General features: G+C 39.8%; 1 protein-coding gene and 1 long non-coding RNA gene across 12 annotated transcripts in view; one reads left to right on the forward strand and one right to left on the reverse strand.

The window, feature by feature from the left end:
• The window catches only part of KCNIP1 (potassium voltage-gated channel interacting protein 1), a 556014-nt gene that overhangs the window by 21840 nt on the left and 511858 nt on the right, over positions 1-22316 (reverse strand). For 2 of the 11 annotated variants that reach the window (XM_083597500.1, XM_083597502.1), the window contains exon 2: positions 6345-6377. The exons of 8 other annotated variants lie outside the window; for them this stretch is intronic. In XM_083597500.1, the coding sequence (XP_083453626.1) occupies positions 6345-6377 (33 nt within the window). Of the gene's footprint in view, positions 1-3799; positions 3830-6344; positions 6378-22316 lie in introns of all 11 variants that reach the window. One more of the 11 variants, XM_083597495.1, reaches the window with a different exon arrangement.
• Positions 6394-22316, forward strand: part of LOC310755158 — a 59593-nt gene continuing 43670 nt past the window's right edge. Inside the window, exon 1 of the long non-coding RNA XR_014544187.1 lies at positions 6394-8097. This is a non-coding gene — a long non-coding RNA (uncharacterized lncRNA). The remainder of the gene's footprint in view (positions 8098-22316) is intronic.

Genomic DNA, 22316 nt, shown 5'->3' on the forward strand with positions numbered 1-22316 from the left:
GGATTTTGCTTTCATAGTGCCCTCCTTGTTTCCTGGTAGAATCTCACTGGCCTGTAGGTGGTCTCTGATCCAGTATTGAGATTATCCAAAACACTGGTCTCAGATAACTTCAAAATCCATACTGTGGCCACTCTTGCCAATGATGCTCAGGTTTTCGAGACTGCCCAACTCCCAGCACATTGCTGAACTGTCATGTGCTGCGCACTCTCATCTGCAAATTTATTTGAATTTTGATATAATTTGCTTGGGAGCAGAGGAGATAATGCAACTGCCTTGTCATGAATTGATGATGACTTGGTTCACCAACAATGGCATCATTGGTAATAATTCCTGTAAAAATCTTGTAAATGAGGATATAAATGTAATTTCAGCAGTTTCCAGTCCACAGTAGGAGTATTTGAAATGTTTGTCCCCAGTGGCTGATGAGTCCACTTGGTTTTCAGACTGCTGCTGGGATTTTTGTTCATGTTGTTGAAGTCTAAGTTTATATTTGGAACAGGGTGGTAGCTTGACTGGGTGATATAACTCTGAGATGTCCTCTCCAACTGAAAATAGACGGCACTGCTCCATGGTATAAAAGGTAGCTCCAGGCAATAAACCAGCAAAAGTACAATAGTCATAACATAAGTAGTGGCAAGTTTTGGACAAATCCAAATAAGCATCAGTCTGTGTTTATTTTAGAGACTGATGCATGGCAGCTATAGTGGCAAAGCATTCCTTCTTACTGCTGTGGTCATTTAGAGCAGAATACTCAATGGCCCATTGTAACATGTTTGCAGAACACTTTGTGAATAAAATCGCTCTCATTTCCATTGACTTACACCCCAGGTTGTCTTCAGGGCTGTGCTATGAGACCTTGTATTGCAGTTGCTTGGTTGCTTTTCACTTATTGTAGCCTGAAGATGTGGGCAAGGTTCTTGAACCTATCTGCATCATGGCCTTGTCCAAACTGACAGGATTTAAAAAAATACCCAGTCACCCTAAAACTTTCCTTGTGGCTTCCCAAAAGCACCTCAAAGTAGCATGGGCATGGGCTTTGGCTGAAGACATGGGTGAATTCTAAATGAAGTCAACACAGTTTAAAGGAATCAAGACAAAAAACATTTACTGAAAGACAAAATAAAGATTCTTAGCATATAAGAATAACAAGGAGAGGTTGCTAGCATGTAAGCAGCTTCTGATTGGAGCAAATGTATAATGGAAATCCTTTATAACTTCTGGGGTAAAACCTTTCCTGATTACCTATGGCTATTCTCTGCACAATCCCAGTATGGCTTTCTTGCCACCTCTCTCCCTACTGTACAAACTCGTTTGCCCCTGAGATCATGCCATGATCTGATCTCTGAACACCAGCTACACTCAGAAAACAGCTTCTGGATACATGACCTCCAAAATATACCAACACCCGCCCCCCCAAGAAGATAGAGGCTTTCTATCCTCAATGAAATCTACCATCACCCATTTTGTTTTCTGGTGCAGTGATTAACAAATTAACCCCGTTAATCCCCAAACCAACAGATAATATTTGTATTTCCATATAATATAAAAGCAGAGTCCATACAATCAGTCTACAGTTCATTTTCTTCGCAGTTCTGTTTCCAAATTATCAATCTGCTTCAGTAAATCTTTCCTATTCTGTTCCTGTACTTCACACACACACACACACACACACACACACACACACACACACACACCGGCCTCTAATGAATGTTTTACTATTATCTCAATCAGTACCTGTAGAAATATCTTCTGATTGATGAGTTCTTTCTGGCACATCTAATTATTACAGCAGATAGGGAAATAATATTATCCTTACCTATATTTATCACTAACATTTATAATCTGCATGGGTACTTGTCCTACTGTTGTGTTACATATCTTTGTAATTACTAGTGATTGGAATCATATCACCGCTTGAATAAGTTGTGCGGGAAATAGAATAAAAAGTATAATCTCTTGGATACTTATGTATTGATATAGTATTTCCCTGAATCAGTTAGCATAAAATCCCTCATGTTTGCTCATACATTAGCTGGTAATTTACTAGCCTGTTTCATATTCCTTGAAATATTTGCCTTTTTTGTGTCTCTCTGTGTGTAATCTATCAATCTTAGGAACTTGAATGGAACAGTTTGGATCCTCAGTAACAGTTAATAGCAACAATATTACCTGTCTTCTTTAGGGACTTAGCCTCTCTTAAGAATCTTGTTACCTAACACTATTTAGTTGCACAGCCGTGGCTTCTATAAAACATTTTCCTTTTCTTTCTCTTCACCACCCCTGCCCAATTTTCTTCTATTCCCTCTTTTTGTATAAACTAATGAACTGATATAATTGTAAACTAATGATAGAAACAATAATATTGGTTGGAATCTTTCTATATAAATTTGCTGTTCTTGGGATATCTGATCAAAACAATATTGATTATTTAAGAGATATAAGAACTAATAAATATTGTTTTATCTTTTCTTTAAAGAAATTATTGCTGATTATAGTAATGAAAATATTTGAATGGACTTTTAAAATGAATTAAAATACTTGTTGATTAGATTAAGAATTTCCTTAAGATAGGATGATATAGAATGAGCTAAAGAAGTGGAAAGAATGGGATGGAAAGAAGGAAATCAAAGGGGAAATCTGTGATTTTTTTATGATAGGGAAGGAAAACAAGAAAGTCAGATAGAGGAAAAGACAAAATCATGTAGGTAACAGCAGAAGAAAAGGGAATTTTCCAATGAATTATACAAATATGAAGAAAGAGCAGGAAAGGACTTACTTACGAGTTCAGAAACTAGAACAATATAGGAAAACTAGAGCAAGAAAAGGATAACTTAAAGCAATTGCTTCAAGAGAGAGATCAAAAATTTATGGGACAGATTAATGAATTGTCAGGAATGGTTTTTATGATAAAAAAAATCAAGATATGCATAGCCAAGTGCGGATGCAAGAGCAAATGGGTAAGAAAATAAAGGAAGTAATTGTGTTGTAGAAAGAAGAGAAATTACTACTGAACACAGTTTATACAAACAAGAGGTCAATAAGTTCCAATAAAGGTTGAACAATTAGTTTCAGAATTGAGACAATTAAAGCTGAGAGGTCTTCCAGAATAAATTGAAGGTGACAATCTGTTTGGCTATTATTTAAAGATATCTTAGAATTAGACCAAATGTGTGAAATGATCATTGAGTAGGCATACAAAATTATTTCATGTTATGCATAATGGAATAAACTTGATTGCGACACTTTTGTAAAATATATTAGCTTCTGAGTTAAATATGCTATTTTTAAGAAACCGAGGCCAAGAAAAGAATTAAAAATTGAAAAACTTAATATTGAGGTTTTGACAAATGTGAATTTGTACATATTGTAAAAGAGAAGAGATTTAAAATGATTGACCATATATTTGAGAGAAAGAGACATCCAATATGGTACCCTTTTAGTCTTAATGTTCAAATGGACAAATAATGGGTGGTTGTCTGGAATGTGGAAGAGGCGACTCCGGTAATAGAAATGATAGAAGAAACAAATCCCAAGAAAAAAATCTCATGATAATTTATAAAATATAGGAAACTCAGTTGAATGCAATAAGGCTTCCAAGTTGGGTTGCCAGTAAACTGTTTTTCTTACTATTTACTGGACTTTTTTCTCATTGTAAATAAAATAAATATTTTTCCTATTAATGTTTGGGGGATCGATGATGTTATAAAATGGAAAAAAAGTCTTTTCTAAATTAAAAAAGACAAAACTGATGTTGTTTGTTTCCAAGAAACACATATATAGAAAGGTTATGAAAGCTTACTTAAAAACAGATTCCTTGGGATAGTATATGCTGCATGTGGAGAGAGAGAAAAACAAAAGGAGCAGTAATATATATAAAGAATCAGGATTGGCAGTTAAAAAGACCCAGATGATAGGCTCAATTTACTGAATTTAAGTGGACCACTGGGTAAGTATATGTACCTAATGTGGGTTTTTTAAAATATTTTTTTTTCAAATCTTAACTGACTTTGCTGAAAACAAAATTATATTAGTAGGAGACACAAATGGTTGATTTGATAACCTCTGTAGCTAATGTTTCCTAAAGGAGGGCATGGTGAGATCTGTTTTAAAAATAAGCCCTCATCGGCCCATGTTTTCCAGGAATTCTAGGCTGGTTTTGAATATTTCACTTACAGACAAGGCAATTGGGTAGATTATGGTAGATCAGTTACAAGATCTTAATGGACTGCCCCTCAACTTTTAATAATGCATACATTCATTATATTACTTGTATGCTGCCTTTCCACAATTCAAACCAGGTTCAAGGCTGTTTCCAATATGAAAAAATTACATAGCTACAACATAACAAAAGTAGTCATAAAAATAAATAAAACATTTAAAAGGACACAAACTGAACAATTTCGACATAAATAACAAGATCTAAAAGAAAGATAAAAACAAGAGCAACAACCACCCCGAGATCTTTGAATGAAGGGCAGTATATAAATTTTAAAAATAAATAAATAAATAAATAAATAAAAATAAAATAAACAACTCCCACCCTAGCCCAAGCTTTTTGTAGCTGGGTCAGTCAGGGCCCTACCCTCCCAGCCCAGGTGGAAAAGGCCTTCAAAGCAGGATGTTGGTCTTCCAGGACTGACAGCCAAGATGGTCTCTGGCGGGCCCTGCCCTCCCATGCCAAGAGGGCAGGGGAGCAGGTCTTCCAGGACTCACAGCAATGATGTGCCATGTAAATAGTCTTCATGATTATGCAACACCATCTCAGATAATGCTGGCTCCTGCCAGTAGCATCAGTATACTCTGCTTCTCCTTCAACGCAAGCATTACTTACATGCCATTATTGGGAACCTCATTTGTGCCCACTTAATTAACACTTGGTGAACTAAGCCCTCTCTAGATTTACCACATTCATTAGAAACCATTTTCCTCAAACTATTTAGGGGAAATTCTGGTTTATCAAAAACAAATATTTTTTTTCATGGGGCGCATTTAGATTCCTTGCTCAATTGCATTACCTATAAATTTTTCAGCTCATCCCTAGATTGTACAGGAATGCAGGGTGCTTACCAATTGTGAGGATAAATGAATTTTACATTGCCTGTATGATAAATTTCTTTTCATCATGTAAAAGCAATTATGTAAAAGAATGTTCTTGAAATGACCACCATTAGTTGTAAAACTGCCATGAACTTCATGGACGGCAGATTTATCACTAGAGGAGAAAGGTCTAATATAACAGGTAAAATTCATTAGAAAGCGGCTTTCTTATTAGCTAAAGGTTCCTTCCCACTTGCCTGCAACTTATATTCAGAGTTTTTTAAAGCCAAAGAACCTAAGGCCAACATAACCAGTGGTTTCCTTAAAGTTCTCTAGTTTAAAATACATCTGCCTTTCAACAGTGAGTGGCTGTGGTAGGAGTCTCAAATAAACCGCCAGTGCTATCTGTACTTCTCCAAAGCATGCTATAGCTTTGCTGAATTGTGCTCTCTTTGTGACAAAGTCTCTAATTTATTCTAGTATTTAATCAACTTCAACCATAGAAATGGCTCTCCCTGGCTTGCTTCAGATTTATATTTTTTTTACAAAGTCACATACCTCATCCATGACAGTACGGATGAATTAGTAGTGAGAACCAGCCCCAGACATAATGATCTCAACAGGATCTGTTTGTCTTGGATTGTAAAATCTTGATTTTCCAGAGTTCCTCATCACAGAGGGAACCTACACAAGTTGAAGCAGGGTCCCCTCTTCATAAGGTCACTTTTCAATTCACAGAGGGTTATGGGATGAAGGGCTGAGCTTCAATACATTAGTATTGTAGACAGCTGCTGGAACATCTGAAGAGGGCAATAATCTCTTTTGGATGGTCGCGTACAGATACCAAGGGCACATTTGAGAAATAAGGTCACATTTTGAGTATTTACTATACAGCTTGTTTAGTGGTTGCAAATGTTCTCTTAAGTTGTGCTTCCTAATGATATGCTAATGTGACTAAGCTTTAATAATGGGGTAGAGGAAAATGGTGGGAGACCTGAATTGATTTACCCCGTATCTCTAGCTGCTTGTCTTTGTTCCAGCATTTTGAAACAGTTTACCACAGGTAGAATCACACAATATATTCTGTGGCAACTAACACATCAAAAGAGTTCACTCTGTATTAAATGCTGAGCATGGTAGAATGCCAGAGGTCAGCAGCTGTCACCTCAAAGTACTGGCCTACTTTTCCCAGGTTTAAACAAAACCTTAGAGGTAGGAAAGCAGCAATAACGATTTATATCATTGTTAAATTCATAATGGGGGAAACTTCTTCTTTTGAAAGTTAGTCAAATTGATTTAAATTTTACCTCTCTGAGACAGGTAATACCACCGGGCGAAGTCTAGGAAAAAGTAAGAAAACAATTTAACAAAAAAAGACTACATACACTTTTTTCTTTTTGTTTCAATGTAAAGCTGGATGGGATCTATTCTTGATGTGAAGAGGACCCTATTTTCTATATGATATGTTTGATTCTTGTTCATTGGATGTGTGACATTTCTCATTGCATGGCCCTGCCGTCTTCCCCAGATGGTAGTATCAAATGCAAGACGTCCCTCTCCCTCATATGAAACCATATGACGATGAATGACAGTACATAAACAGGAAGGCAGCATGCTTTTAGTCATGCAACCATGCAATCAGCAGGAAAGCTCACAAAGAAAGAGGACAGAGCAGAAGAGTTTTGAGGAACGGTGATCCCAGACACTGTGCTAATAAAAATCTTTCGGAGACATAAGATACATGTTGTGCAATTTGAAACATCTGTTAAAGAAACTGGAAAGGTTCCCCTTTTCAAAGAATAGAAATCTTCTGTTTTCTGGTCAGCACTTTTAAGCAGCTGTAGGAAGGAAGAGTGATTTATGCAAAGGAAGCAACCCCAGGTAGATTTCAGCTTTACTAACCAAAGTCATCAGAATAATTACATTTTTATAGCAATAGCTCAGTGCAATGCAGATTTTTTTTGGGGGGGGGGAAATAGAATTATTAGTAATTAAGTAGAAAAGATAAGACCATTTCCGCCCCCCCCCCTTTGGAGTTAATTCACACCCAACATTCCATGTCTCAGTTCAAAATCCTGTAAATTAGATTGCAGTCAACTCCCATGGGAAAAATACAATGAATTAGCAGCAACTTTCACAATATACTAAGAGCCAACCTCTTTTCATTCTTGCATTCATGGAACAGAGGTCCACTTCTGTGGAGATCCAACTTCATTGCCATTGCTTTGCTCCCTTTCACTTTATGTTAGGTGAGACCCTTAACATATGAAGCACCTTCTCAGTTTCCACTTTCATCACATTCTCCAGACCACAACAACCAGTTTTTCCCCATCCCTTGAAAGCCACTAAATAAGTCTCCCGTGGATTGCTTATATACATCATTTGTCCGAGTGCAACCTGTGGTGTCGCATGAATGTGTTGCAATTTACAGCCCCCTTGGAATTGGACAAAAATTCTATTAACACTCTCAGTAGGGGCATACACAATTTAATCAACCACAAAGAACAAATTCTGTCTTAACCCAGGGTGGAAGAAACTCCAAGTGTAGTCAAAAGTTAGGGGATATGAGAAGAAAACTTGTATTCTTAACTGTCTGCTGTGCTATTTGCAAGGTCACTTTGCACCAGCACCGTTAACTGCAGTTTGCAAAATCCTACATATATTGCTCGTGTGAATTCCATTTTAAGAATGTGAGAAGCATGAATTGGGTGATAGTACTGCAGTATTATTTCTGTTTCCTCCAGCACACACTCACAAACACACACATGTAACAAAGAGAAAATCAGATTAATTCTAGCTTAATTGAGCTATAACGACATTCATGCTGCAGCTCATTTCTTATGCTTTTTGACAAATAGGTAAATAAAAATGTGATCTGCTGTATTAACACACTGTATAAAACAGATTACATTCTGAATTCCTGCTGATAACGCACACAGTGACATTCTACTTAACATGTGCATTTCCTGGTTTGTTGTTGTTTTTGCAGCTGCTGTTTTTGCAGATTATAAGGACAAAGACTAAAACAAAAAGAGAGAGAAATACTACAGTAAGTTTAAGGTAAAAAGCCCACATGACATTTGGAGTTTTGGGAAACAAAACAGATACACAGAATTCTGATGTTGTCAGTCAAGTTACTTTGCCTTTAATAGGAAAAGTTAGCTAGGAGTATGAATAAAAAACACTGCAATGAAGGTTCCAAAGGGGAAATACAGAAATCCTATTAGTGTGGGTTTTTACAGAAATAGGTTTGTGACTATTATAAACTTCTTCACAAATCTCTGCCTCCCTCATCTCATTTCGGTACCAATACCAAGTAGGGATTTTTCTCTAGCTCCCTGTAGGCTAGAAACAGTCAGGAAATATTTTGAAAAACAATTCACAGTGAGAGGTACAATATATTGGAAATGGTTAGGGATATGCTTTTAAAAATGTTTGTTTCTTTGTTTTCAGGTCATTCGTAAGAATAGGTACTGATTGTTAGAGGGAATTCAGAACCCCCTAGCATGGTTCAATGTTCAGCTCAGAGATTAATTTGAGTTAGGTCTTATTGCTAGAGTTCATGTAAAACATTAGAACTAAGATCTGCTAAGGAATCCCTGCTGGAAACTAGATACTTTATCATGGTCTCAATTATCTCTGTGGAAGCTACAATGTGTGGATTGGCCTACTGTAATGTGTTCTGCTTGAATATAATTCAGAAACTTAGACTGGTGAAGAATGCATCTGCCCAATGTGTGAGAATTAGCCTAGTCATTTTACACCTGTGGTATAAAGTTGCATAGGTTACCAGTTTTCCTTAACCCAAGGAGGCTTGAACCTATAAAACTCAACATGGATTATTTCAGGGAAAGACTCCATGCATATGGATTTCCCCAAAGCTTAAGATCAGACAATGAAGCCCTACTTCAGGTTTCAGCAAGACTGAAAATTGGCAATTTTACACCACTCTTCATCAAAACTGACACCAAGAGGTTTCAGAAGGTTAAAAATACCTTACAAATTATGAAACCCACATATACTAATGCATAAAACCTAAATTGTGATCCCTCATTGACGATTCATTCAGTGAAGGGGAAAGAATCCCCAATGGAAGAAGTGTAATAATAAATCTCTTCTTCAGCCCTCAAGAAGTTCCAAATCCAAGAAGCAAAACAATATATATGGCGGTATGAAAATGAGGGACAAAGGTTAATCTGGATGGGATGACAGGCCTCTTCCTTTCTCAGAAAGGGGTGCTGGAAGAAGAGGCTTTTGCTTTTGGAGTACTGGTCCAATTGGTCCTTGATGGCTTCATGTGACAGGCCTGTTCAAATATGATTCCCTAAATCAGAAATGGTAATATTTTCACCTTGTGAAGATTTACATAATAAAAAAACCCAAAATATTAATAAACAAGATTTACATAATAAGTTAACAGTAAGTACTCAGGATTCTTCAATTCAATTTCACACGCACTATCTATATCTATATATCTATAAATACTTGGCAAAGTTAGCAACTAGTGGAAGTCCACGGTTCCTACAGTGGAAGACCTATTGGTTCATTGAGCTCAAACAGTGGCAACGAGCAGAAATTCAGCTCACTGCTTCTTCTACTTCCCAGCCTTGACCTTGGGCTTGCCCACACTTCTGCTCATCCTCTGCCTAGAAAGCACAGGTCTGAGTGCTTTTGTGTTTGCCCCATAGCTTTCCCCTGGGAAACTCACTCTTTACCACTGAAACAGAACAAATAACAATGGTCTGATTCAGCAATAAACTATGGGTGTTCCTGGAGGAAAGCAGGGAGGCAAATGGATGAGCCCATTAATCACCCATGCACTGATAGTACATAGGCATTCCAATTTGCATTAGACATGGTTTCTTTAACATTCAGCTCACATGTATGTTTGTGTGTGTCTATATGTGGACTAGAAGTGTCTTGACCTCATTTGCATTTGCCCTAATTGTCAGGTATCTACTGTAGTTGCTCTGGTTATTTTACATGAACCTTCCTTTGAAGGAGGCAAATAGAGAAATTGGTTTGCTGGTAATTTAGTATTCTGACACACTCCCTTGTATTTTATAAGAGATATTTTTCTCTTCTATTCTTCATGACCACTTTTTGTAAGATGCACATTTTCATTCTGCCAGAGAGTTTCTGCCATCCAATCCCGCAAAATGAGCATCTGTGGCCTCTGCTCTCTTGCAGGAGAAAGGTGGCTGTGCATAAAAGAGCTGTTTCAAATCCTTCTGTTCTATATCTTTTTGGTCTATCTTGAATGAATTAAAATCTCAATTACTCTGCTTTCCCCCTCCATTTAAATATGCTTGAATTTTCCTAGAGGAGTCACAACAGTATAATTTGTGGCACTAATAAATCCTCATTTTTAGGAGCTGCCAGTGATAATATGAACAATATGTTCACTTGGCTATGCCTCTGAATCTAAGGAAGTAACTCTTTACATTTCACATACTGAAAGAAAATGACAAAGTGGTAAGTTGGGGGTGTACCAATCACTAAAGCAAAAATGAAACAAAAAGCCTATTTAGTTAGCAAATGTTTCCGCAGTTGAACATGTTTTGCATGTATTATTGGCCTCCAGAACCACACTCCTCCCTCTTCTCCTTCAGCTCTACAGGAAGTCCCCTCTTCAAGTACTTCCCCTTCACCCAGGAACTATGCACATAGGAGGGGAAACAATTAAGCAGTCCTGTGCTGTAACTGGCAGCCTCCTGTGACTGCTTTTCAATTTAATAATAATATTTTATACCACCTTTCAAACATATTGTCAAAGTAGCTTAAAACAAAATATCAAAATATCAGGGGATTGGACATGTGCCTCATACATATCTAGTTTGATTCCCATATTGCAAGTCAAAAGCTTGGAATCTATCAATTCTGTATCTTTTATATTCTAATGAACAGGTGTACACGGTTTATGTTGCTGTGAATGAGATCAGAAATCATCATTCAGTATACAATGCTAAACTAACTTTGGCTCTTAAAAGTGTACCTATAGATTGAACTCTCAGAGGTTTACAACACTCTCTTATTACTCAGATAGCCCAACAAAGAGACTGAATAAATCCAGTAATTCAGCAGCCCTGTTAGCTAATACATTTATTTTATGGCCTGGGTGGATGATATGATCCTTTTTAAAAGTCAGGATTGCAATGCAGTACACACAGTGACTAAAGCAAATATAAATGAAGAGATATAAGTCGTGCATGAGGGATTTCCTGTTCTATTGAAATTGCTTTTTTCACTTAACCACAGAAATATGAGAATTATCCATCTGTATAAAAGCAAGGGATTGTTATAATGTCTCATGCTTGCCTCTCTCACTGAATATAACTTCTCTAATTTTGCACTGCCTGAAGAATAACCCCCTACCACCTCTGACCAGTTTGGTAAAGCAGAGCAATTTGTTTGCACAGCTTATCTGGCGTTAACCCCATAGTGCAACCCTGTGGGAACTGCCAAGAATACAAAATGCATTAGCAAGCATTTACTCCCTGTGCTACTCCCTGAACGGTAGATGCACAATATGATTAGAATACTCCTCTCTTTCCAAAATAGATTTGTTAATGACTCCACAGGAAAAAACCACAAGCAAACCAGTTTCTCCCAGTCACAAAATCCCCAAATTCTTCAAGCTCTCAGTATCAAGCTCTCAATATATCAAGCAGAGTATAATTTCAAAACATTATTATTATTATTATTATTACATTCTTATTTGGTTTGTATACTATCACAGACACATGGTAGAAGGGCGGTTTAAAAATACTTACAACAAGCAAACATAGACAAACCATGGAGGAATTATCATATTCATCTTCTGTGTACTACATCCATGCTCTTCACTTTGCCACTACATTTTGGTTTGGCCTTTGATCTGTGGATTTACTTTTAATACACTTCATTTCCAATAAAGGGAACTTCAGTTTCATTATTTGATTGTTGCAAATGACCTATTGAAATATACGAGTATGAATATTTTTCAAATTACTCCCTATTGCCTCAAGAAAACCATTTAGCTAATTAAGTGAATAATAAATTATCATCAAAATAAGACGATAGCAAGTGACCCTGCTGCTCTTTCTCATATTTACTCAGCAGGACTCATTGATCTCTGCACTTCATTAGTAAAGAATAAAGTATGTTTGATCACAAAAAATGTGAAATTTCATCATGATAGGACAAACAAATGCAGAGTGCAATAAAATTTGATAGCGTCATGGTTTCTTCCTCTCACAGTAGCAGCCTTGGTAGGCCAAGAAAAGTCATCCTGCACAACTGTCCCATTTTAAGTGGGACATCCCAGATTGACAGAAGCTGCCCTGACGTCTGATCCCAATCCCCGACGTCCCATTTTGGCTTCATGCTCTGGCCATGCCAGAGCACAGAATCAAAAGGGTGGGGGGTTTTGTGTCCCACCCTATGGCGTGAGTCAGTTGGCTCACACCACAACGTGGGACCAAAAAACAGAAGGAAAACTTACAGTACCTTGCCCCCCAAAGGTCACTCTTTGGCACACCTTTGGCCGAGGCTGAGAAGGATGACGAAGGTGTAGAGGGGGACACATAATGGAGATTTATTTATTCGTAGTTTGATGGGCTTCAAATTATTCCAATGTGCCCGGTGGGTGATCGCTCTTGACATTCCTCTGAATCTAAGACAGGCTCTCAGTAGTCTCTCAGCAGCAGCATTGCTGCTGCATACCAGCAGAGGGAGGGGTACAGTGGTAGCCAGTCAGGACTTTACAGACACAACAAGAGCAACACCAAATTGGCTGGGAGGCAGTTGCTGCCACTCTCCACTCTATTTTACTTGGGTGAGCCACTCACATCTCAATTATAGGAGTCCCACCACCCAACATTTTGTGCCCACAATTTCTTACATAGCCCAGCATTCATAGTGTGCCTTTTAAGTCTTCAAAACATTTCACATGCACAATCTCAGAAACTTTTCTAACAAAAAATATCTTACTTATTATTTGCATTTTCCAATCACCTTATAACATGAGTTTCTAGGCAGCATACATAATTAGAGGGAGTGCGTGGTGCTGTGGTCAAAACCACTGAGCCTCTTGGGCTTGCTGATTGGAAGGTCAGCAGTTTGAATCTGTACAATGGGGTGAGCTCCCATTGCTCTGCCCCACCTTCTACCAACCTAGCTGTTTGAAAGCACACCAGTGCAAGTACCTAAATAGGTACTGCTATGGTGGGAAGGTAAATGGCATTTTCGTGTGCTCTGGCTTCCATCATGGTGTTCTGGTGCACCAGAAATGATTTAGTCATGCTGGCCACCTGACCCGGAAAGCTGTCTGTGGACAAATGCCAGCTCCCTCAGCCTGAAAAGGGAGATGAGCACCACACCCCATAGTTGCCCTTGACTGAACTTAACTGTCCAGGAATCCTTTACCTTTACCTTATCTTACACAATTAGGTTTAAACAGAATTGTGGGGGAAGAAGTACTATGGAAAAGGATCTCTCAGTTGTAGCCACCCTCCAACCTTCAGATTCAGGGGGACTCAGAGGTTGGCTATTATTGTCAAGGACTGGAATGCCTGCTTGGCCCCACAACTGTGGGTGCCCAGGGCCATGGGTGCAATACAGCATGCATGGCCCTGGTACCAAATGTGTGGGTGCCCAGCCCCTTCATGGGGAATTTTGTGGGTGCTCGGGCACCCAAGGCCCCAGGGAGTGGGCACCTATGTTCAAGGACAACCTACTGGTCCCTTTGGGCACTGCTGGCTAGAGATTCCTTAAGTATTAATGATGCTGTTAATTCATCTTACCAAAGCACAGACACTTGCATTTCTTATTGAAACAATGTGCTATTTACACCTACCCATTTGTCACACTGTTTGTGTAAAAGCTGATATTAGGCCTATTAAACTATCCTAGATATTCTCTACACGCAGATAACTCACATGGCGCTTCCAACGGATACCCCTTGGAACATTAGTTCAGCTTTATGTGCCATCTGTGGAGCGTAACCCTTGTGAAAGATGTGAGTTCAGCAGCATTGGTGAAACAAGAAGACACTATCATAACTCAAAATTATCTCGAAGTACAGAGTGAAATATTAAAATGTTTGGAGGGGGACTTGTATTGTTCATTGTCCATGGGTGTATTGCTGATGGTACATAATCTCTGAAGGATAATCACTGCTTATGGAAATCAGGTCTAGCAATGTGAGAAGTCTGTCTTCTGAATCTACCATAAGAGAGCCTGAATTCAGAAGTGGGCTGTTCTTTAACAGCCACTGAGCGCCCTACAGATGACTCATTTGCTAACACTGGAATTGCTTTCCACAGGAGTGCTCTCCCAAGGTAATGATTATAGGGGTACAAGGGTTATACAGAGCTCCTCTGAGATATTTGGAAATTGCTGAGCTCATTTTTCAAATCTGCTGTGGGATCACACAGTCACTGAAGCACACTTCAGCAATTCATGAGCCACTAACAAAAGGCACTGCACACCTAATAACTAATATAATGTAATAAAGGCCAAAGTTTTTTAAAGGGACAATTTAGAGCTGCCACACAGTATGCAATCAGAATTTGTGTGCAAAGTGTGCACCATTACTACACACCTGTGCATTTTCCTTGTGTTCATGCTTCCTTGCTTAGATTCACATATTAAAGAAGCTTATATAGATTGGGAGAAACTCCTCAGAAATCCAAGGCAGACCTTTTAACATCACAGTAATCCAAGTTTATGCACCAACTACTGGTGCTGAAGAAACTGAAATAATAAATTATATTATTATTATTGTTGTTGTTGTTGTTTTGGATATATTCCTAGTATTATCCTACCAGATTGGCTGATATGATCTGAGTATAGAATCATAAAATTGCAGAGATGGAAAGGACCCTGAGGGTCACCTAATCCGAAACCCTAATTAATCTTCACGTTTGTATTGATATACATGAATGATAAAATACATTTATTGAAGTAATTTCTGCTTAGCGGCTTGCTCATTTCACCATTTGAAGAAGCACTGGAAGGAAGAGATGAGGAACAGCTAATAGAGATACTAAACTCTGCCCCTGAGCAGAAAGATTTTCAGAGACAGAGAACCAGCTAATGAAAATGTACTGGCTACTGAAGAAAATAAAGCTGCTGGGCCCTTAAGATCCATTACGTAGTTCTGACAGGTTTTTGAAGACATTATTTTTGTTAGGTGTTGCACTTTAACACTGAAGCTAGGCCGTGTACAAGTAATAGCAAGTACTTGATTCAAAACAATTACTAACTAAAGGTTATACTATAAAAAAAATGCTACCACCTAAATGTACAGACTTGGGTTGAGGGTTATACTCATTCTGTACTGAGATACATACATTCTGTATATTTAAGAATATAGATATTGCCTAGATCAGACCAGAGATCCATCTAGCTCAGCCTTTGGTAACCTGGTGCCCTCCCAAAGCTGTTTGGCTCCAATTCCCATAATCTCTGACCATGTTTCTTGCTGGTTAGGGATGATGGGAGCTGTAGTTTAAAACATCAGCTTGGGGAAGGCTAGTCTAGCATGACTCCAGCTATAGTCAGACAGATATCCTTTGGAAGCCCACAGCCAAGATGTAATGTTGTCTCTAGGATACTGTCGCTAAACATGGAGATTTTATTCTTAGTATTTATGTTTAACAGCTATTGATTGAAAAAGTAATTTAATAAATTCTAAGGCTACTGTCCATGTGGATATTCACTTTCCTCCCACGTAATTGAACAATGTGGAACACCTCTGTTTGTTTGTTTGATTTGGTGGTGGGGAACAGATACCGTGTTTTTCACCCTATAGGACGCACCGGCCCATAGGACGCACCTAGATTGGGGGGGGATAAAGGGGAAAAATTATTTTTCCCCCCCCAGGCACGGGGCTGGGGCGGGGGAAGCCCAAGCTTCCCCCGACCCCAGCCCCCAGAACGGGAGCCAGATCGATGCTGAAGCTGAGCACAGCTTCGTCATCGCTTTGGGAGCTTGCGCGGCTGGGGGCAGGGGAAGCCGGAGCTTCCCCCGACCCCAGCCCCCAGAACGGGAGCCAGAGCGATGCCGAAGCTGAGCGCAGCTTCGTCATCGCTTTGGGAGCTTGCGCAACCTTCGGGAGCCCGGCACGGCTTCGCGCCGGGCTCTGGGGGGTTGCGTGGAGCTGCGCGGAGCCCGGGAGCGCAGGCAGCTCTGCACAACCTTCGGGAGCCCGGCACGGCTTCGCACTGGGCTCCCTAGGGCTGCGCAGAGCTTTCTGAAGCCTGGAGAGGGAGAGGGGTTGGTGCGCACCGACCCCTATCGCTCACCAGGCTTCAGAAAAAGCCTGTATTCGCCCCATAGGATGCACACACATTTCCCCTTCATTTTTGGAGGGGAAAAAGTGCGCCCTGTAGGGCGAAAAATACGGTAACCTGCCAGGGGATGTTACACTCCATAGTTAGTACTCCCATCTGTCCCAGCCATCCTGGCCAATGGTCCAGACAGATGGGAACTGTCCAACATCATCTGAAGGGCCACAACTTTCCCATCTGTGGTTTAGATTAGGATTAGGTCCCATCTCCTCCTGGAACAGATACAATAATTTTTGGGGATCCAGATTACAGAGTTGTAGTCCTGTATGAATAGAGTTGGGAACTAGCCATCAGGCGCTACACAGTTTCTATTTTAGTAGAGACCTCAGGGCACCTCTTCTTACTTCAGGCTGTGCTAGAGCTGTAGGAGCAGAAACTGAAAAGCACTTGGAAGCCTGAAAAGAGTATGCAACCAAGGGCTGGTCACAGGTCTCAAACTGTGATCCATTTTTATAAGTAGATCTGAGAGACTCTCCACAATGTCCTTAATAAATGAAGCCCTCACCCAAGCACTCTGAATTATGAATGAAGTAATTCAGCTTTAATTGTTTTTCACTTTCTTGGAAAGGTTAGGGTGAACTACCTATGAAGAGCCCAGATAATGCATTGCAAACGAATGCCTTATTCCCTGCAGAACTCTTGTAGTTAATAAGGGTCTGACCTCATTGAAAAGCACCTTAGACATGTAGAGTTTCTTGATTTATTAATGCCTTGGATTTCGTTGTGTCAGCATGTTTTAAGCATCTGGGCAGAAAAATGAAGGAAGCAAATGGCAAATGGTAAATATAATGGATTGAACTGAGGCATCAGAAGTGATTGCCTAACCGAAGGGCAGGCAATCTTTGTGATATCAGAGTTCTTGTGAATGAAGCAATTTTGGGGACAGGGACGGAATGATGAACACCTTTCTACTTGCATTTCAAAGATGAAGTCAATTTCTGACCCAGGATCAGGCGTCTGTATTTTATCTCACTGTGCAACAGACAGAACAAAGATGGATGTAATGACAACTTGCCTGCTATGGATGAAGCTCCCAGTGGTGCATTTCAATTCAGCACATGTGGATTAAGCTCTAACTCACTCAAATGAGGGTATTTTGTTCTCCAGCACCAGCTCTGCATTTTCTCCACACTGATGTAAATTAACTGCAGAACATTCAAGACAATGCAACAATGATAAAAGAGAAGAAAACTAAGAATTGGAAGTTGGGCTTTTCAGTCAGGAGGGTCTCCTCCATACATAGAGAAAAAAGGAGAAACATGAGAGTGAATGCAGCAGCATGGGACCTACTTAGGTATGGTCTGATCCTAGGCCCTAGGGGGTATCTACATCTATACTGGAACTGGTTATGATGTTTTCCATTGTTTTAGCACTTGTTATTTATTGCCCTGGATTCCTCTGGGAGGCAGGGCAGGATATAAATTTAATAAATAAAATAAAATACTACTGCATCTACTCTGGTCTTTCCAACCCAACTGGCACTGTGTGTTTCTTTATCATTAAAGAATTCATAATCAAAAATTGAATTAGCTAAGTTTACTTAATTTAACATTTGAACAAAAAGCATGGATGGAAGTAAGTGTCACACTATTATAAATGTTCAGCCTATGCAAGCATTTCAGCTTGACAGATGGAACAATTCTCCAGTGGGGGCGGCAAACAGGGAGGAGAGATGGGAAAGCCCCGTTGCACAAGTGGAAACTCTTGTGCGCTGATGAGGTTTGTTAGGTGAATACTGCCTAATAATAAGTCATCTTTGGAAGAACAGAATGAAAAAATAAGGTGCAACATGGAAACTGGTCTCAAGCATATATACCTTTTGTAAATCTCCATTTACACTTATTTGTGTCTGTGCAAAAATGTCAGCTAGCTCAATTTAGGGGAGATGAGATCTGTGCTTTGGAAGTGCATTTAAGAAATGAAGTTTATTTTGTGAGCAGTATAAAACAAGATTGGAGAATACAGAAACTAAATGTGATGTAGAAAAGTAACTGAGTTTGATGACTTGATATGCCAGTTTGCTGGTTACTTGTTACTGAAAGATGGTGTAGCACAGAATAATGGCTAAAAGTGGGAGCTGTGAGCTGGGAAGACCCTGACTCATTTCAGCCACAAATGTATACAGCAGCCTAAACCCCCCACTGGGGGTTTTCAGCCTTAAACACCCTCCTCCCAATTCAGATATGGTATCAGTAGCCAGCTCAGTAGGAAAGAGTAGCAAGATAATGTATGTGAAATCTTTTGAACACTTTTAGCCTACATGAGTAGCATCATAATCATTATTATCCTTGGAATATGATCATAAAGAAAAGATAGCCTTTGCTGGTGAAAGACAAAGTAAGCTTAAAGAGCAGTTTGGTAGCACTCAGGAAAATATGTGGCAGGTGGGGTGAGGAGCTGCAGCTGCAAGGAAGGAAATAAGTTCATTCCAATAAAATACAGGAAGAATTAACAGAAGGACTCAGGAACTAAAGCATGTGGGAGAGAGACTGGATGACAAAAAGGGTTTCTCTGTAGCATAAAAAGCAGATGGGAAGGGACCCAACATTTGCATCAAGAACAAGTGATTGCAGGCATTACCCAGGAACTTCTCAGAGGGAATGTTATCTGCTCACTGATATGACCAACTGACTGTAACCCAACCTTTCACAGCAATGCCTCTGTAAAATATCCATCTTCACTAGTCCTCCATCTTGTCAGAGTGGGGAGACTATGTTTCCCCTCAACCAAGTCTGACACACAAACTGAGCAAACCTTGCTGTCTCTCAGAGAAACTGAGTAGTAGTTAGCACTGTGACAGCTTAACAAAAGCTGTTAAAGTAATTTCCCTAGGTAGGTGCAACTCTTGTGATTGGCTGTGCCCAAGGACCTGGAAACAGAACTCCAGAAATATCAATATGGTCCCTGTATCCCAGAGTTGCATAAACTTTTCCCATTCAAAGGCCACATTCCCTAAGGGCAACTTTCAAAGGGCTGTATGACAGTGGCAGACAGAGCCAAAGGCAAAAGTGAGTGGGGCCAGAAGTAAAAGTGGGCAGAGCAACCAATGCAAATCTTACCTTTCTACAATTAGCTATATTGCAGACCTGTATCAAAGGTTTCTACATATGCATGTTGTTGTTTAGTCATTTAGTCGTGTCCGACTCTTCGTGACCCCATGGACCAGAGCACGCCAGGCCCTCCTGTCCTCCACTGCCTCCCGCAGTCTGGTCAGAATCATGTTTGTAGCTTCGAGAACACTGTCCAACCATCTCGTCCTCTGTCGTCCCCTTCTCCTTGTGCCCTCCATCTTTCCCAACATCAGAGTCTTTTCCAGGGAGTCTTCTCTTCTCATGAGGTGGCCAAAATATTGGAGCCTCAGCTTCACGATCTGTCCTTCCAGTGAGCACTCAGGGCTAATTTTCTTCAGGATGGATGCGTTTGATCTTCTTGCAGTCTATGAGACTCTCAAGAGTCTCCTCCAGCACCATAATTCAAAAGCATCAATTCTTCGGCGATCAGCCTTCTTTATGGTCCAGACATATGCATACACAGCACAAAGAAAGTAAGGAAAGCAAGTTGCCTTGCTTCCTGGAGAGGAAAGAGTGTGAGTTGGCTGTTCCTTCATCTCTGTAACTAAAATAACTCCTAGTCTTGAACAGGATAGGGGCAGTAGTAGCTAGTAGTCAGAGCCAGGAAAGGATACTTCTTTGTCATCCATGAAAGGGATTTTGCTCAGGAACCCATATTTCTATTGGTCAGGCAAAATAACTAATGAAAGGCATGGTACTAGATAGCATACAGGTGCCAGAGACGTCAGCAGCAGAAAGTCGAAAGAGAGAGACGCAATGTCTGTAGTGAGAGACTAAGGACTCATCCACACTTCCACTTGCCCCCTGCCTAGAACACATGGGTCCAAGTGGGTTTGCCCTTGCCCCACTGCTTTTCCCTGAAGAAAACCCATTTACCGTTTCTTCCAATGCAGCACTAAATATCAGGTTCTCTGGGGGAAAGAGGCATGGCAAACAGAGGAGCCCTAACAACAATATACAGTATAGGCTTGTGGTTAATTGAACTAATAGAGAGTATTGGTCCAGGATGTTAATGCAGAACGGAGCTGGAATTTCTTTAATATCACAACTTTGGGATTTCCTCACAGGTAAGCAGGCACAGAGGGAAAGTGGGATGGTAGAACCAAAAGTGACCATGCAGGCCCTGAAAAATAATGTTTGGGGGAAATTCAGCCAAAGTTAACCACTTTTAAGTCTGATTGAGTTCAGTGGGGGATTTAAGCTTGAGCTTGAATCTCCCCAGCAAAAATCAATGTAAAAGCGCTTGACTTTGGCAGGATTGTGCCCATTGACATTTGTAGCATTTCTCTTTGTTTCTTCTACATTGGTCTCAATTTACAATGAAAGGAAGAAAGATTAGTCAGATTAAACAAGCCTTTAAGCTAACAGGGACCCTTGCTGTCAGTTCAGGGCTCAAATGTTTAGTTTTAAAGCCCTTGCAAGGTAATGATGTTTGAGACAATCATGTTTGATTTAAATTGACCATATAATTGTTCTGAGCCCCCCTAGTCAAATTTCCTCAACAAAACTGGATTTATCTGTTTGCCATGCAGTTTCTGCAGCCAGAGGGCAAGACTGTTGATGGAATTGAAGCAATTAATGGATACATTTATTTGGTACTAAACTGCACAGGAGTAGGGCTAAGCCAAAAGTAGACCTTTGGTCACACACATTTCTGCAGTACCTAGAACACAAACAGCTTGGCCTGAGCATTTATAATGAGAGTATAAAACACAACTATGGGATTGCACAATTTACCTACTAACAGCATTGAAAGTTGTGGAAATTACTCACTGGTAGGAGAGGAAGGAGGAAAAAAGGTGTTGAAAGCTATGTTAGTCCAAGTTGACCAAATGCTGCACTATGTCTCTTGTGGCACTTTGAAAACTGACACATTTATTATGGTACAGGATTTTATGGACTGGAGTATATTTCATCAGATGCATGAAGTTGTATACTCAGTTGGCAGGTGGCATGTATACTCCCTGGGAATGTAAGCAGTGAGGTCAAAGGGAAATGAAAATTTAAAAGTACAGTTAGATATTGGAGGATGGTGTTGGAAATAATTAATGGAATATTTCAACTTAAAATAGAACCACTGGCATGCCTCTTAAATTTACATAGTACAAGACTGTGCATCATTAGAAAAGGAAATGGCAGCCTTAAACATACTGGGTTGTAACCAACTAAAACCACTGCAATCAATGGAACCTAACTTAGTCATCTCTAGTAATTTCAATGGAGCTGTTTTGAGGATGACTAACACTGGATACAGCCCACTTACAATAGCAGGAACAGTGCTTGCAAAAGCATCAAAAAGTAAACAATGCCTCAACAAGATGGAATTATTGTGAAATATAGGCCATCAAATTGAGATAATTTTGTCAGCTTTTAAAATAAACTTTATGAATTACAGAGGTCCATTTCTCCTGCCTCCATGACTACCTAGTCATAACAAGGCAGTAACAGCAAATTCCTGACTCAGAAGTAGTTTGCTCAGGTAAGTTTAATTTGGGGATAAATCACACAAATCATAAACATACTACCCAAACCAACAACTCTTAGAAGGCTCAAAGGTCAGCTGAGTTCAGAAAGCTTAATTCCGCATAATCTGTCTAGGGTCGTAGTTTCACAATATGACACACCGACTCTTGGTGCTTTCCCTTCTCTCCAGTCCTCCAATCCCTTAATCACCCTGTAATCTTGGCAGTGCCAACCCTCTGTTCCAACATTCAATGCTATATCAACACAAAGACAGAAGATGGTAATCATACATTTTTGCAGTGGTTGTTTCAATCCTTTGGAGGTCTCTCAGAATATATCCCTAGCTTGATAAGGAACTGCATGCACAAATAGGTGCTGTGCCTCAGTATCCTCTCCTGCTCCAAACATATAC

Source organism: Podarcis filfolensis (assembly GCF_964270895.1).
Source record: "Podarcis filfolensis genome assembly, chromosome: 2".
Lineage (NCBI taxonomy): Eukaryota > Metazoa > Chordata > Lepidosauria > Squamata > Lacertidae > Podarcis > Podarcis filfolensis.